Below are 17,411 nucleotides of genomic sequence, written 5' to 3' on the forward strand. Positions count from 1 at the left end.
ATGGCTTGTGGTGACATCTGCAGAAGCCTCGGCAAGAAACTCTATTTTAAAGTGTTTTAAAGTCACTGAGCGCTCTAAAGAAACCAGTACCTGGCTAGAAATCAAACTACAGCAAGACAAGGTTGGAACAAGGCCCTGTCAATGGGGCAGTGCTGAGCTTGGGGATGCCCGGTCTCTAGTGATGAGGAGCAGCTGGAGGGAGCTGGGAAGCTCCTGGCCAGGGAGGTGCTGCTCTTATTTTTTCACAAATTCCTCTTTTATTAGAGACTTGTGGCCCGCTGGGAGCCAGGATATTGCAGGCAGGGAGAGCAGGAGCACCAGCTCCCTGCTTTCTCTGCTGTCATGCTGGCTGCCTTGTCAGCAGGTCACCGGGGAAGCGATGGAGGGAGAGGCCTAACGATGGATGAGAAAAGCTGGGCAGAAATGGGGTGTTAATTAATAAATTCATACAGTGCCTGCGTGTTAGCTTTGGAAGTGCTCCACAAACCTTTGTTTCACTTGGCCAGCGGGGCACAGGAGGTAAGACGGCCTCCAGCTGTCACCTTTTCCTGTCAGAAGGGGGACACACCTAACCTTTTTTACCCGTGGGCAGCAGCTCCGTGTAGGGCCCCGGGGGTCTGTCTTCACAGGACACGCTGCCCTGCCCACCCCATCCCCGGCAGCGGGAGGCCCCTCAGCCGCCCGCCCGGCTACCGCCCCAGGGGCGGTAGCCGGGCGGGCGGCTGAGGGGCCTCCCGCTGCCGGGCCCTCAAGGCCCCGCTGCAATGGAGGGAGACACCGCCCTCGCGCGCCGGAAGGGCGGGAAAGAGAGCGCGCAGGCGCAGAGCGGAGCGGAGCGTCGCTTCGTGAGGGAGGCGGTGGGATGGCGGGGTGGGTGCGGGCGGCGCCGGGGGCGGCAGCGACACCCCACCCCCGGATCTCTGTGTGGGATTGTGTCCCCGGGCCGTGGTTTGGGGGTCACGGGAATCTCTTTAGGGGGTGGTGACCCTCTGAGGTCTCTGTGTGTGGGGGTCTGTAGGCTGTGGTTTAGGGGTATGGGAATCTTTTTGGGGGGCCGCAGGGCCGGGTTTAGGGGCATGGGGAGCTCTGCGAGGGGTGGTGAGCCCATGGAGAGCATGTGTGTGGTCCTCAGACAGCATTTTAGGGGTGCAGGGATTTCTGTGGAGCAGAAGGGATTGTAGAGGGCAGTCCCTGGCCGGGGTGGGGGGGTGTGTACACAAAATCCCGGGCAGGTGCAACGCTTGCAAGGGGCCATCATCCCACGGAGAGAGGCGGTGAATGCAGGAGCCATGATCTTAACTGGGATAGAGGGTGCCAAAGGGTGGCAGCACCAGGGGTGCAGGCAGGGGAATACAGGGGTTGGTAGGTAGTGGCTGTTGGTGAACCTGGCTTGCTGCCCTCTTCCCCCCCCCCAGCTTTTAACTGCTAAGCCGTGAAAAGTCTTTTGCCTGTATTTGAGCAGCTGTGGTACGAGTTGTTTTCTTCTTGCTTTTGTTGCCCCTTTAGTGCAGACATGTCGAAGCAAGCACAGCTTATGGAAGTGCTGAAGAAGGAGGTGAGATCGCTGCTAATGGCTTCGAAAGAGGGTTTAACCCCAAAACAGCTGGAGCAGGAGTACATGGCCACGATAGGCAACCCTCTTCCTCTGTGTGACTTGGGCTTCCAATCCACCTTGGAGCTTGTGGCAGATATGCCTGACGTTGTCAGAGTCTGTTCTTACGAGAATGGAACTTTGATCCTCAAAGGTGAGGGGTTTTTTTCCTTACGGGTGAAGGAGTTGTTTGCAACCACATGAAGTGATGCTCCAAAACGGGAATGTGCAGGATGAATTCCCAGGCCTGTAGGTCACATATCTCTGATTCTTTTTCTCATATAGCTCTGTTTAATTTATTGTCTTTGATGTTTCTGTATTTTGATCTGCCTTTCAGTGCTTTTCTGCTCTTTCCTCCTGAAAAATCACAGAGGCTTCTAGTTATTTTTGTACGTTTTGCATTCTGCACTTAAGTTTAGAAACTGTAGTAATGTTTCTTACGGGTACACTAGAACTGTTAAGCATCGCTTTTCCTGTAAATGCAGACTACAGCAGGAGCCAAAACCAGGGATGAGGCCTCTTGGGAGAAGCTATAAATGTCTCCCTGCCTGACCCCATAGGAATTTTAGTATATCTCAAAGAACTTTTTTTGTTTTCTTTCTCTTTGGGGAAGAGCTGCAGAAACAAATGGTAGGTGCAAAGAGTTGACTGGGAAGGGTGAAATGATGTTTTGTTTTGTTTTTTTAGAGTGCTACAGTAAGATAAGCAAAAGTTGTTTAAAAGCATGGAAAATACCTGGGCTGCTCCCCAGTGAGGCCTCACCTGGGCGGGTGGGTGCTCTATAGCAGGGGTTTGCTGTGATTATGGCTGAGAGGAGCAATGAGCCATTTACTGTTTTCCCAACAAAACTCGCAACAGCTGGCTTTCCTGTTGTGATCCTGTATCCAAGAATTTAACCCACCTTCCTACTTAGATCTGGATTTATAGGGATGAGGAGGGTGCAGATTGGTTGTTGGCTGTTTTTAACCATTTTTAATGGTTCAGTCCAAGTTTACAAATGAGAGGGAAACTGATTGCCCTGCTGGAAATTGGCCACGATTTAGTGTGATTGCTTTAAAGGAGACATCAGCTTCTGAAAAGGGTTGGGGGAAAAAGAAAGAAGGGAAAGTCTTTCTTTGGAGCTTTGCCTGTGTAGAGCTTTTAATGGTCTGCTGTTTTAGTAGTCTAATAGTTTATTTCTTTCTGCTGTAGCCATTGCAGATGAGACCACCAAGGCCATTGCCAAACTGGTTGCCAGACAGAAGAGAAGTGCTAGGGCACGAAGGAGTGCTCCTGGAAAGGCAAATGCTGCTTCTCCCTCTAAGAATCCACACAGTTTCCCTCAGAGGGGCAGGGCTCCTGTCCTGCCAGCGACGGTGAAGGCTGAGCTGCAGGATTTGCTGAGTTCCTCACCGCTTCTGCTCTTGGACTTTGACAAGGCCTTCTTCAGACGTTTTGGCCGGGCATTCCGGTACACGCAATACGGATTTTCTTCCATGTGTGAAGTCCTCAGGAGTGTGTCTGATATCATTGTGGTTGAGCAGACAAGAGCGGGTTCCTTGCTGACCCTGAAGAAGTACCTGGCAAACGCGATAAAGAAGGAAGAGGTGCCACAGGAGGAGGTGCCGCAAGGTGAGGCGCAGGAGGAGGTGCCGCAAGGTGAGGTGGAGTGTTACTTAACTGAAAGCATATAGCTCTCGCAAGCACTGTGGCCAAACAACTGTGTTTCAAGTGCATGTGGCTGCATTGTAGGGCCCTAGAACATCTCTTTTACGAGGAAAAGCTGGGAAACTGGAGTCTTTTTAGTCTGGAGTAGAGAAGACTGAGGGGGAATCTGATCAATGGCTATAAGTACTTAAAGGGTGGGTGTCAAGAGGATGGGTCCAGTCTTTTTTCAGTGGTGCCTGGTAACAGGACAAGAGGTAGTGGGCGCAAACTTGAACATAAGAAGCTCCATCTAAACATGAGGAGGAACTTCTTTACTTTGAGGGTGGCAGAGCACTGGATCAGGCTGCCCAGAGAGGTGGTGGAGGCTCTGTCTCTGGAGACATTCAGAACCCTCCTGGACACGTTCCTATGCAACCTGCTCTAGGTGGACCTGCTTTGGCAGGGGGGTTGGACTAGATGATCTCCAGAGGTCTCTTCCAAGCCCATATCATTCTGTGTTTTCTGGTTGCTGTAGTAGTCACAGTTCCCCTAGGTTTTAGCACAGAAGGGCTGTGGGGTGCTGCAGAAGCAGCTGTCACAAGGGAGTTGCCTGGTAGCAAAGAGCTTAATTGGAAGTTTTCTACGGGTTGCCGCTGTTTTTTGATGTTTAGCCCCTTCAGAGAGTGAACTTTATGAATGCCTGTGTAGGACTGGATTTTCTAGTCGTTCCAGGCAATAGATAACAAAACTAGAAGGATCTGAATGTATGCACTGCAGGCTGGTAAAGCCTTTTCAATGAGGTTTTTGAGACTGAAGGTTTAGCACTAGTCTGAAAGGCACAGGTACAACGTTCCACAAAAGAAAACAGAAGAGACTGCAGATATCCTCAGCGTTCCTGCAACAGCTATGAGAGAAGGCAGAAAATCGCATACAGTTCCTGCCAAATCCCTGACTTTTCTGGGGAAAATTCATTTTAACATCATTCTAGAAATTGATTTAACCCTTAGCATGCTTACAAGAACAAGTGCTTTTTGTTATGTTTTGTTTTAATTTATTAATACAGTGAAGAATGGCTCTCAAGTGAATCCTCGTGACTGTAGTGGCTGTGAATGGTACAAGAGATGAGGAAAACGGCACGAGTACTTCTCGTTTTCAGATGTCTTCTCTTTCTGCTTAATGTGTAACATTGCATCAGTCCCACAAAGAATAACACCCAAATTATTGTCTTTGCAGCAGTTGAGATGCCTCCTTTGGAACCTAGCTGTGAGACAGACAGCTTCCAACTGAGAGCAGAAGAGAACTTGGAGCCAGTGGAAACACAAGCAGTAGATTTGGGTGATGGCCTCAAACAAGTAAGTGGCTAGATGAGCGATCTGTAGCTCTAGCATGTCCTAATCTGGGGGGCGATACTCTTCTTACTGCTTTTGTTTCTGTTGAGTTTGTATTGCTGATGCACAGCTGATTCCAAAAATGTTTGTACTTGTTTCAGATGAGTCTGGAGGTTACCAGACTCATACTGACCTGGTATATAGCTTTATACCACCCAGACCAGGTCTTTTTCTTGGCTCTTTCTGGTCTTGAGATGTACGTTACAGATCATGCGAGGTCTGTTAAGCATCATTTTGCTCCCTGATAATAGTGGTGATACCTTTTGATGTATTTATTTGTAACTGGACTTTAATAACTTTGTTCTGAGACTAGCTGTGCGGAATTTCCCCTGCTGCAGTGGGCAGGGTTTAAGTGTCAAGCAGCTACGTGACAGAGCTGGGGAATGGTCCTCAGAGACCTCAATTCCTGCAGTCTGAACTCTGCTATTTGGTTGGACTTCGAAAATTTTGAGGTTTTGTTCGTTTGTTTGGGGTTTTTGTTTTGTTTAGCAGTGGGTTTTTAGAAAGAAATGGAACTGAACTCCCATACCTGATTGGGAGAATTTGTTTGTGTCCCCTTCTTTTTTTTTGTTTTGAGCATCTTTAGGCCTTCTTTTTCTCAGGAGAATCCTCCTGCTGAGTTATTTCCTCTGCAAGCTCACCTTGTGCACGTAGGCAACCGTACGGTTGGAGTGCATAGGTAGGGAAAGGGTCCCAGGAGTTCTTCCTGACTTTGGTGTTTTGTGTATGAAAGAACTTGGAAGCCTGGGACTGCGAGTTCGATTTTGTGTGGCACTTCATAAAACATACCCTTTAGAGATTTTTGGCAGGCTGTTCTGATCCTTTAAAGAAATTTTAGTTTGATATGATGAACTTCACAGGGAATTCCCCTAGAGCAAACAAAGTCTGCCTGTGGGGAGGATGTGGTCCTCATAACCCCAACCTCAGGTCAGGTTTTTTTCCTATGTGTTGCAAAGGGAACCTGTTTAAAGATCCTAGCAGGATAAGTCTTGAAAGGTGTTTGTACAGCTAATATTCCTCATGAAACACCAAGTTTGCCGTTTTAAAAAAATCCCTCATGGGGAGGGAAGCAGGTTGGAATATGTTACTTTGCATATGAACACTTGCTCATCGGGATGCTGCGAGGTAGAAGGGGAAGATGGGACCCGATTCCCCTCCTGCTGCAGGGTATCCAAGTATCTGGTCATGAGAGACTAATAGTGGAAGTGTTGTAAGGGACAAATGAGGGACAAGGGCTGAGTCAATCTGCTCAGCCCTGAGAAGGGTAAAGTATATAGTGCGGCTGCTCTCGGCAGCTTTTTCCTCACTGCCCTGAGCAGAAGGAAAGGTGTCATCCACACCACTCTTGGCAGCTGCCAGCCCAGCTTACAGCAAGGAGTTAACCAGTCATACCTCTTGTAAGCCAAGTTTAACAGTGTGTTCTGTTGGTTTATCTTTCTATAATTTTGTTGCTTTTTTGTAAACCTGTTTTTAAGTACACATCTACATCTTCCATGGAAATGACTCTTGTCCCTACCAGTGTATGAACTAGATTATAAAGATCATGTGTGCACATAAGAGCTGGATATTCTCGGAGCAAAACTGTTCCCTAGAAATGCCATTATTCCCAGGCACTTTTTAGAGGAAATCCTGAAATGTAAGGGTTTTTTAGAGGTGATGCCTCTGCTCAGGCAAGAATTCCCTCAGTTGCTCTTTAACTCAGAAATGTTAACTCGCTGTTTGAATCAATGTTTTAGTCAAAATTTTTAATTGAAAAAAAATAATAATTCAAGGGCATTAGCTCTTGCTCAGTCTGCAGAAGAAGGGACTCTTATCTGCTTCTTTAAACAATTGTTAAAGGAGCCAGTATTGCAAAAACCCATTGTTTGCAGTTGAATTTAGCCAGATATGCAATGGGGGGTGTGCTGGAAGACAGATTTCCCAGACATTGACTGATGCATAATGCAATGGTAACTTGTAGCATGTTCAAGATGAGTAAAATTGAAATAATTTTGATTTCTGATCATTGGAGGAGCGGTGTTCGTTGACACAAAAGAAAGCTCTTGAGGCAGGGAGAGCAGCTGATGTATGATTAAGGTTCCTATCCACATTAGTTCAAGTGAAATAGTGTTTTCAGCAGTTAAAGAATAATGCAAAATTGTAAGCTATGCTAACAACTCATGTTCAAATTTGTCTAGAGTGAGAAAAGAACAGACTTTGTAGGGTTTGTTTGGTTTTATCCTTGGGAAATGACTCTAGTGTGAAAGTGATATGCATTTGTGCCTTCTGTCACTTCTGAATCACTTTCAGAGTTTTGCTGCTTCAGTCATGTACTCTGCCATGGAACATAGAAATAACATCTTTTGGGTAAAATCCAACACACAGGTAGGTTGTGTTTGGTTTGGGTCTTTTGGTTTGGGTTTTTTTGTTCTGCTTTTTTAGCAACAGCCATTCAATACTTCGTTTAAATACGTGACATGACTTCAGTTCCTCTCCTTTATTCCTTGCAAGAATGTGAGCAAGGTGTTTTTGTTGCAGCCCTATTAACACTGGGGGGAAGAAAGAAGGAAGGAAAAGAGAGTGTGAAAATGAATGCTGCTGTCACAGGGAAAGTTTTAATCCAAGTTTGCAGAATTTGTTGAGATTCTATGATGCTCAGTAATTCACAGGTTGCCAGGAAAAAATAAACTATTTTTTACTGTAATGGAAATGCTGTGTGTTCAGTGCATGACAAGACATCTGAGTGCTGCCTTCCTTTTATTCCTTTGTAGCCTCAAGATTTGGAGCAGTCTCTACTAGCTGAGTTGATAATGACTCCAGAAATCCCCCCAGATGCTGTTCAGGACAGAAGCCTTTGCAGTTTACCAGCACTGGAGAAGAGGTGCTTGGTGGGAGTCTTTGTGGAATTTGTTGTCTCTCCAAGCCAGTTCTACATCCACATCTGCAGCAGGGAAACGTCTGATAAACTGCAGGATATGATGTTTGAGATGAGGTGCGTACATGCTGTGCTGATTCAGTACAGATTCAGATTCGTTGTCTGTGTGTTTGCGCTGAGGGAACAGGGCACCCAGCTGTTAGATATGGTCACTGCTGGCTTGATTACTTGATACAGAGGTGCCGGTGCGGTACTGAAACATGTACTCATAATGCTTACACATTCCTTTTAACAAGCAAGCAAAAAGTATGGTTAATAGTAATTCATGTTTTTTTGGCTGTGTCCTAGACAGACCTAAACTTTAAAAGGTTAAAAAGGTTATGGAAAAGAACTTTGGGGTCCCTGTGCACCTATCTGTTGTCTGTGCTACTGTTCCTAATGTGCTCGGTTAAGGCTTTTACTTCCATCTCCAACACTTACCAAAAAGCCACAGGTAATAGGCCTTTGTCATATCTATATTTGAAAGCGAAACCCTATCAGTGGCTTTGATTGTGTCAGTTACATTATGCGTTTGGGATTCTATTCCACCACGACAGTACTACGCCTGCTGTTAATTATATGCCAAAGTAAAAGCTTGCTGTCCGTGGGGCACATGTAAAGTGTGATTACAGACTCTGCAGACAGATACTGTGTATATGAGCCAGTACTCCAGAACCTGGTTCATAAGAAGCACTGACATGTCAAGGTAATGTTAAAAATTAATTACTAGAATGACTGCATTTAGCCTCTGATTAATCCCCATTAATTAGCTTTTTGTTGGATTCCAAGAATACAATTCAAGTGTTAAAAGTTTGGGTTTGCATTTTTTATTATCATTTCAGTTTAAGTATAGCAGAACAGAGATGTAAAGCATCTGTTAAAACTACTCCTGAAAATTCATGTCATGAGGACTTTGAGAAATGAGGATTCTTCTGAAACCCTGTATATTTCTCCTTGTTCATCTCTGCATCCTACCAAGCAGTTTTTCTTTATGATCTTTTGCAGACACTGTTACTCAAATAAACTTGTTTCTGATCGTTATATCATGCCTGAGTCTTCAGTTCGGCCTGGACAGCTTTGCTGTGTAACTGTCTCAAAATGGTGGTACCGCACTATCATCCACCGTGTCATCAATGACCAGGAGGTAGAGGTGTTCTACCCCGATTATGGAAACCTCGAAATTGTCCAAAGATCTTGGCTGAGATTCCTCAAGTAAGTAAATTACACGTGGGTGACAGAATCACAGAATGGTTGAGGTTGGAAGAGACCTCCGGGGGTCATCCTGTCCAGCCTCCCTTTTCAAGCCAGGGCCATCTAGAGCAGGCTGCGCAGGACCATGTCGAGACAGTTTTTGGATGTCTCCCAGGATGCCACACTAATGCTTGAGGTGATGTTGTTTAAGACCTGTTTTGCAGATCGCTCGAGGCCCTTTGCTCATCAGCCCTGTCCATCACTCCGTCACAGTGACTTTGGGCTAAATCCTTTCCTGTTTCTGCCTTCATTCCTCAGTCTTTCCTTTTGCTACTTTCTGTCACTTTGGGGCAAGCTTCCTAATCCTCCTTCCTGGGTTCTGTGAATGGGTGTAAACATCCTCTTGAACGGACGTTAGTCCAAGTGGGATGCGTTTTCAGGCTCAGAGGTAATCGTTCTCTACAATTTCGTACCTTTTCCATATTTGCTTCTTCGCTCTCATTTGTCTGTACTTATGCCTTGCCATTTGCATTCTTAGATTCAAAAGTCATTGCTCTCCGTCCTTTGTAATCATAAGGGGTTGTGATGGGAAGATGCTTAGGCAAGGGAAGACATAAGGGACCGGTTGATATTGCTATTTCTTTTGTGCCCATTCTCTGGATACAGAGTGTTTTCCAAAGCTGCCTTGGGGTTTTAGTCACAAATGCAAAATCCAGTACATGCCTCTGTATCCCTAAGCTGATTTTAAAGCCCAGAAGAGGAGGAAGTTCTGCTTTTCTGCCTGGTTTTGCTCTGCTTTTGTAATGGTGATGGCTTTGTTTTGTATTGTAGGTGGTGCTACTTGAAGCTCCCTGCTCAGGCCATCCCGTGTTCCTTGGCATGGGTAAAACCTGTGGAGGTCTGTGCTCACATGTAGTTTTGTTTATTGACATATGTATAAGAGCTAGCAAGTAGAGGTTGGCTTTTTCTCCTGATAAAGGCAAACATTTGGATTAATTCAGGTCCCATTGATGTTTTCAGCAGAATTGCTGCTGTTAAGGTCAGCAGAGTATGACTGCATAAGTTTCTGTGTCTGCAAGTGATGACCCTTCTGCTGTCTGTTTTCCTTACAATCAGAGTATTCTTGCTTATATTGTTGGAGAAACATACAGTTATTGTTAAGCAAATGAATAAACTTGTTTCTTCCCCTGCCAGTAGTTCTCCAGGGTCCTTCTGAAGCCTTGGTAGCTCCAGCCCTCTGTTTTAAAAATTTCTTCTGTGACAGAGCTTTATGTGAGTTGGTTTGATGCAGTCAGCATAGCCAAAGAATTATAGAGATAATAAGAAGTTTCCTCTGCTGGGAAACCTCTTGGTCAAGAAGCCTGAGAAATATAATCTCTGAAGGAAAACGTGATCAGAGTTGTTTCTTCTGTATTTTAAAGACATTATTTTTAAAAAGTTATTTCCTCTGTTTTTTGAGGGGTAAAAAACTACAATTTTCGTTGTGGTGAGGCTTAGATGCTTCTTAAAAACTTTTGACACTTTCAACATTTATAATAGCATGATTCCAGGAATTAAAAAAACAAACAAAAAAACCCAACAAATAACTGTATTTTAGGCAATTGCGATAAAATCACTGGTGAATGCCATCATTGAACTGTGTTTGGAAATAGGTATTTAGGGTGAAAGAGCAGTCCCAGTGTAACTGGCATTGCAGGCTTTGGGGTAGTTTGATTTAGTTCAGTGCTGGAAAGCTTGTCTGCCTGGCTCGCCTGTATTTGTCCCTAGCCTGACCTAGCTTAATTGCTTTTTTAGCAAGTGCCCAGGCAGTGGATGTTGATCTGTTAATAGTACCTTTACATCCTTGTTTCTTCTTTAGGGTACGTGGTCCAATGCAGCAACTCTGCTATTCAAGAAGCTGTGTGACTCCAAGCTACTTGTGGGCATCGTGGATGAGTATGTGAATGGCATTTTGCATCTCTTCCTGTGTGACACGTCCACCAAGGAGGATGTCTACTTCCACTGTGTCTTGAGGGATGAGGGATGTGCTGACGTCTGTGGAGAGAACATTCCTTCCCAGGTCAGGAGGGAGGCATGTACTGCTGAAAGGAAGGGCAGGGAAAGGATTGATTGGATGCATGTAATGGGAAGATCTTTAGCTTGAAGCAAGTAGTTTTGTGAAGAGCAAAACTGGTATTCCCTGCTTTCCTGTAACTTACCATTTTGTGACTGCATCCCACAGTGTCTAACTCTGTGGTGAGAACTTGGGTTTTGGGGGAAATCTGCTGATAGAGCAGAGGTGTTCTGGTTTAGTAGAACAAATTATTTTCATCCTGTCTTCTAACAATGGATTAGATGGGTTTGATTTTTTTTCTAAGTTGATTATCTTGTTAGTATTGCAGATTGATCTGGAGCTAACACACATCTTGTATAAATAACATGGAAAAGTAAAATAGCTATAGGTGTTCTGAGCATAAGGCCAAACTGAGATGGAATTGAGAGGTTGTTAAGAGATTTGTTAGTTACTTCACTACTTGTTAATTCCAGCAATTTTTGTTAGTCATAAGTTGAGGTCCCTGATTCATCCAAACAATAACGAGAACAAGTTGATTAGATTTTATTGTCTGACTTAAAGTGGTGCTACATGGTGGCAGGGGCAGTTGAGTGAGGAACAAGATAGTTAAATAAATTATTGTGGCCTTCTCTGCTCTAGGCATTGAAGATTAGTTATGCCATTAACAAACTGAATTATGGAAATGGTTGGTTTAAAAAGTCTCTTACTTTGCCAGTGAAATGTACAATGCTGGGCAGCATAACCACGGTGGATTGCATGTTGTGCCTTGGACAGACATTCAAGTTGTAAGCCAGTGCAGAGAACATCTATGATGTAGGCCCATCTGTGTCATTATCTGAATGTCTCAGCTCAGTTTCAGTATGAACTGTGTGGGTATGAAAACCCTTAGAAAGGTACTGCCACGATTTTTTAGCTCAGCAGAAAGTCAGGCTTTACAGCCTGGAGTGCTTCTGTCTGTTTTATTCAACAGATGCAGAATGCATGTTTTGGCAGGATTAGATCCTGTGATTGTATTTTTGTATGTGTATGTCCAGTTTTGGGGGGAGAGGGGCATTGCTGCATAATTTTGTTGCTGGAGGGAGAGGGAGATTTTTGTAGTAAGACTGCAAATTCCACAATAATTCGGAGCTAACTTGTGGGTGGTGTGTTTCATAAAACCTTTTAGAAATTTGCTGAATCCTTTTTATTCTCTGTAGTATTTACAACATGGGTTTCTTAACTACACTGGGGTTTGTGGTTTGGTGGGTTTTTTTTGTTCCTAGGGATTCAAGGAGCTGAATCCTTCGGCCTTGTATGTTCAGCCCAGTGGAAAGCAGGAGAATGCTGAACTGGTGGAGCCAGGCCTTTGCTTGCAGCAAGAATCTTTAGATGCAGATAGTGAAAACGCAAGCTCAAAGCTGGACAGGGATGAGCTGTGTGACCAGGTAGGAATTTGACTGTGGCATAGCCGTCATTCAATGAAATCAGTTCCAGGGGTCGGTTAGACGTGTATTGGTTTAGTCCCATGCGGTTCTTTCTAGAGTTGTTTACTCTTAAAAGCAAGTGTAATGTTAGTAACTCGTAAAGCAGTCATTTTATGTAGGTTATGTTTTAGCCAACTGTATTTCTGTGCTAGAGAAACTCTATATAAGCTGTATTTCTTGGATATTAATGGCCTTGTACTGTCAATACATCATCTGAACTGAAGGTCCCAAAACAGCATCATTATGTATTTGGAAGAAGTTAATGTGACCGAGACTCCACAAATCTGAGTTTATTGTGATTTTTGTGGAAAAATCTGGTTAACTGTAGCAAGATCCATGTGTGTAAATGTCAGATATAGCTGGCAATTTGGAGACTAGAGGAATGTAAATGCATTCAGATTTTCTTCTGTCTGATGTGAAGGGTCTTAGAATCCTTTTCCGGAAAGTGCAATCCTCTAGACCTCTCTTTGTGTAAGACTTTAAACATTTTCTTCTCTGCTGTTTTTTTCAGTTGCCCAAAATAATTGTGGCTAAGCCACGGCACTTCCTTTGTGCATCACTAACATGATCATCGATATCGATTATAAAATTACTCAAAATGTTTTGAACTGGAATGAAACGTGTCTAATATGACACTTGTTACTGCTTAACTAGCATTTTTTGGTAACTCCTCGTAAGCAGTGGAGAACTCCCTTTTCACTGTCCAATCTTAGATTTGCCTCATCAGGATTAACAACACACACACACACACACCCCCACACCCACCCACCCCTGACTTTGCTGGCCCTTAAGTGCAAAATGGCTGGACACTGTGTTTGTGGTATCAGCTCTGCTACGTTAGAACACTTCTCCATGGTAAAATTTCTCAGGAGCCATCAAACAATAACCAGAAAACACTGTTTGAATAAAACTGTACTTTCCAAGTGGTAAGTTTTACTGTGGAGGAGAAAAGTTAAAGTGACAGTCGGTTTCTTGTTCACATTATTTTCTGTCCTTCCATGTTCTTTCTGTCCTTTCCAAGTAGCCCAGACTTCTCTAGATAGAACTGTTAAAACTGCTGAGCAGAACAGAAAAGCTCCTTTGCATTTCTCTCCCAGTTAATCTCGGAGTGGTATCATCTGATTGCTCTGTAATTTGCTCCAGTGCATCCTGCTTCCTTCTACCCACACCAGCTGTGCCTTTTCTCGCTTTCTCCATCTCCTTAGCAATGGCACCTGTCTGCTAAGGAAGAGACACAGGATGATGTGCAGACGCTTTGGGATGAAGTCAGTGTACCAAGAACAGCAGACCAAGACCCTGAACTTGCACAGGAGGATACAAATGAAACTCTTGCAGAGCTTAGGGCAGTGGTTAAGGTATGGGTGTTTTTCTCAGCTATTGCTGTTGAGAGGGATTGTTCTTGGTTTTAGATTCTTTAAGTAAGCCTTTCATTGCTTTGATATGTATTTTTTTTTTTAAAAGTGACTGACAAAGATATGACTGGCTATTAGCGTGGGCTCAGAGCTATAGATTTTCCCCTTTGCTCTTGTTTCTGGTGTTATTGATGATACAGTCGTGCTCCACTGGCATGTCAAGCTATTGTGGAAATAAGACTGACCATTTCAGCACTTTATAGATCAAACCTGGCCCTTCTTCACTCCTCTGCTTCGCCCCTATTCACAGTTCTGAGGGTTACTGGGAGTAACTGGAAGTTATTGTGGGGCAGTTACTGGCGTGCAGGGAATTATTGGGAAGTTACTGGGTCACTCGGTCCTCTTCCTGAGTCAGGAGGGTGGACTTGGGAGGGTTGCGTATTGGGCTGTGATTCGAGGCATTGAATGGCACTGGTGTTGCAAGTTTGCTTCCTGTAGTGATTAATGATGAGTCTAACAGGGCCTGCAGCATGGCATTTTGCAAACGCTCCACTCTGGGTTCAGTGGGGAGCCAGTATCACTCAGGATTTGTTGAGCCACAGAATGCGTTGCAGAGCTGGAAATGGGAGTGTACCTGCAAGGTTTTGGACAACCACATCTCCTCACGCATCTGAGCTGACTTAAATGCTCCCCTGCAAGTATTAAACTATGTGAGTTTCAAAGCATATGAATTATCCAATAGGATCAGAGAAGTCTTGGGTGCATTTTCTGTCCCTGGCTGTGAAGTCTCTTACAGTCGTTAGAAGAGATGACAAGAATTCTATTAAGAAAGACCATGGGATGAAAAAATAGTCCTATCTATAGACATTAGGGGGGAGAAAATGCATCAGTCAGCTAGTTACAAGGACAGACAGGAAGGTTTCCTTTCCCTGATTCCTGTTTATCTCTTGGCCTCAGGGTTTTGTGGCACTTAAAGCATCACCAGGCTGTATTCCCTCTCTTCCAGTTTTCGCTGCTCTTGTTTTCCATTTCAGCGCTGGTCGTCTTAATTGTCTGAATCAGGAGGAAGAGTAGCTACTGCCTTAATTCCTGCCCCTCACAGCACTCTCTAGGGTACCCTGTCTCATTTGCCTCTTCTGTAAATTGAACAGCCCTTTTTTTTAATTATTTCCATCCCAGCTTTTTCCAGTGCTAGCAGACATTTTTAGTGTCCACCTTTGCAACCTGTCTGTTTCTGCTTTGCCATAGAGTGGCAGCGACACTGCTTGTCCCACAACAAGGATAGCCTAGGTGGCAAGAGGAGATGATAATAATCTTTTAATCCTGTTGGGTTTTTTGAGGGTGTTTTTTTTTGTCCTACCACTGTGGCTTTTAACTCCGTGTTAGGCAGGGGTTTTCAGGGGGCTGGTGGTGTCAAGCTGAGTAGTTTGGTGAATTGGACTCCAGTGATGCCTGCCAGTCAAATTATTCTACCTTAGCATCATGTCAGCACAGAATTTCTGTTGCCCAGGCATGTAGCACTCCGTGCTGCTTCAGGAGCGCCTCATGGTTCCCTTGTTGGGGCTAATTTAAATTGCTTAAATCTGCTTGTGTAAAAGCAGTTGTTTTCTTCTGGGCCAATTCTGTGAACACACTCTCGCCAAAGGGTGAAACACCTCTGGATGGTGATTCACCCCTTCTGAAGATGGATACTTTTCTTCTGCTGCCTTGACAACAGAAGAAGCCTAGAGAGCAAACACCTAATTCTTGAACAGCTATGGTTGGGCAAGGTGAATTGCTGCTTGTCTGTCATTCTGCTATTTTTCTCCTCCATGCTGGATTAACAAATACAGACATTGGCTCTAGTCCCTGTCTGTGGCTGAGACACAGGTGATCACCCCTGGAAGTTAAGTTTAATTTGTATTCTTAAGCAAAAATGCAGAGGGACTTCCTCTGACTCAATTCCAACTCCCTTGCAGAAACTCCCTCTGTCATTGCCACCGCCTGTTCTGCGTGGGGCTGCTGAGAGATGACCCAGCTGTTGATTCTTTGCTAAGACATGGTAATTTGTATCTTGTAATAATCTGTCACTCTTTTCAGCTTGCTGTGCAGGAGAGGCTGCCCTTTGGCCAAGGTTGTGAGTAACTAATTTTTTTTTGGTGGGTTTTTGTTTTGTTTTTGTTTTGTGTTTTTTTTAATTACCCAGTTGCTGACATTCCAGTTCCTTGTGGACTTAGAGAGATAATAGATCAAGGCAGCTAATGAACCAAGTGTGCACTAATCACACCCTCTCCTGAGTTTTTTATATACATTTGCAGACACCTCATTCTGTTGGAGAGTCCTCAATGCCTGCTGTCTTATTCAAGTCAGTGGAAGACTTTTACACGTCCTTTACCTACTCCAAGCAACCAGCAGAAATGAGCCAAGATGACCCTGATCAGATAGAAAGATTTTCCAACAAGGCCCAACACCGTGAAGCTGTACATCCCTCTGTTCTACTTATGGCAATACCGTTTATGCTGGACAACCATAACAGTACGAATAGATTTGTCAGTAAAATTTAACACAGCAGAAAGCTGAGCAGTCTGTTGCTGTGCTATGAGTCTTGCACTCGCTGTTGGGTATCCTAGGACTGGTGCTGCTTCTTTGCTAGAACAGATGAAAATGTTGGTATTTCTGTGGGATGGAGATGTGACGATATTAAATGGCTGGATGCACTGCATCGGTTTGACCTTTGTGCAGCAAAATTATTTTCTAAATGTTTAATGGGAACAAATGAATTGAGGGTTATTTCTCTGTTGATTTTTGTTGTCTTTTCTAGACTTTCTGCTGCTTTCATGCAGAAGTCTTTGTTTCTCCACTCCATATGTTAGCCTGTGTTCATTTCATACTTAGAGTCTCTCAATCTCTCAACCATAAGGGTCAAAAAAAATTTTTTTAACCTTGTAAGGTCCCTGGGTGGGTGTTCACCTTCCATCTCCGAGATGATGAAAGAATTCATAACACCCATGTGAGAGTTGCTCAATTTATGAGGTAGATTGACTTGCCAAAGGGCAGTGCCTGTTTGTGCCTTGGAACAGAGCTTTCTGACGTCTGTCTGGAGCGGAGGCCCAGTTCTCCAGACAGAAGCTACTCAAATCATATCTGATTTCCCACCTCTGGGGAGACAGGGGTGAGCACTGGGAGGAGAGGGAGAGAGGCTCTTGGATTATACTGTGTCAGGCTCATCAAATACATGTGTGGTAGAAAGTCCTCTTGCCATGACCTGGTAAGATGCAAGCAAAGGAATTTGAATCTAAACTGGAGCTCTTTAAGAGTTGCCAGTGTAGGTCCCATCTTTCTTTTCTGTCTCCCTCCTTATGCAGATGAAGAGGAAATGAAGAACATGGACCTTCCCGAGGATCTTGCAGTTGGCCTGTGCGGTGCCGATGGGCTGTCTGACCAAAGGCCCTCTCAGAAACTGTACGTCCCTCCTACCACGCTGTCTGCGGTGTTGGCAGCTGCACGCTTAGCCACTTCCACTGACTACTTCCAGTGGCCCCAAGCCTGAGACAGAAGGTGTGAGAAGAGGGGACAAGCTGGAGCTGGAGGAGCTGCTGAGGAAGGCTGCCCAGAGCAGCAAAGGCTCTCTGTAGGACTGTGGTGTCTTTTTTTTTTTTTTTTAATTTTTTTTTTGTTGTTGTTCAGAAGTGTTTAATGCCTTGAAAAACTTGAATCTGACATCTCTGAGGTGTCCAGTACATGTGATAGATGTTACTTGTACTTTCAGGAAAATAGTTTTGGTTTATTATACGGGTGCTACACTAATTTATTGTTCTTTAATGTAATGGTTCAGGAGAACACCTACATGTCACATCGTGTTATATATCCTTAAA

General features: G+C 44.4%; 1 protein-coding gene across 1 annotated transcript; it reads left to right on the forward strand.

The window, feature by feature from the left end:
• The first annotated feature begins 1,513 nt into the window (after nt 1-1,513).
• TDRD5 (tudor domain containing 5) lies at nt 1,514-17,086 on the forward strand. Its single transcript, XM_074151764.1, has 12 exons — nt 1,514-1,745; nt 2,783-3,202; nt 4,454-4,569; nt 7,152-7,208; nt 7,356-7,576; nt 8,504-8,710; nt 9,521-9,587; nt 10,548-10,748; nt 12,005-12,166; nt 13,411-13,560; nt 15,855-16,071; nt 16,902-17,086. The coding sequence occupies exons 1-12, from the start codon at nt 1,514-1,516 to the stop codon at nt 17,084-17,086; spliced, it is 2,235 nt and encodes a 744-aa protein (XP_074007865.1).
• The last annotated feature ends 325 nt before the right edge of the window (nt 17,087-17,411 follow it).

This window comes from Numenius arquata, chromosome 8 (genome assembly GCF_964106895.1).
Source record: "Numenius arquata chromosome 8, bNumArq3.hap1.1, whole genome shotgun sequence".
NCBI lineage: Eukaryota > Metazoa > Chordata > Aves > Charadriiformes > Scolopacidae > Numenius > Numenius arquata.

Excerpts from the sequence above, each read along its gene's own strand:
- TDRD5 (XM_074151764.1), top strand. The coding sequence starts at position 1,514 with ATGTCGAAGCAAGCACAGCTTATGGAAGTGCTGAAGAAGGAGGTGAGA. Across the intron at positions 4,570-7,151 it reads TGGGTGATGGCCTCAAACAA|GAAGGAAAAGAGAGTGTGAA; the intron begins GTAAGTGGCTAG and ends GGAAGAAAGAAG. Across the intron at positions 10,749-12,004 it reads GAGAGAACATTCCTTCCCAG|GGATTCAAGGAGCTGAATCC; the intron begins GTCAGGAGGGAG and ends TTTTGTTCCTAG.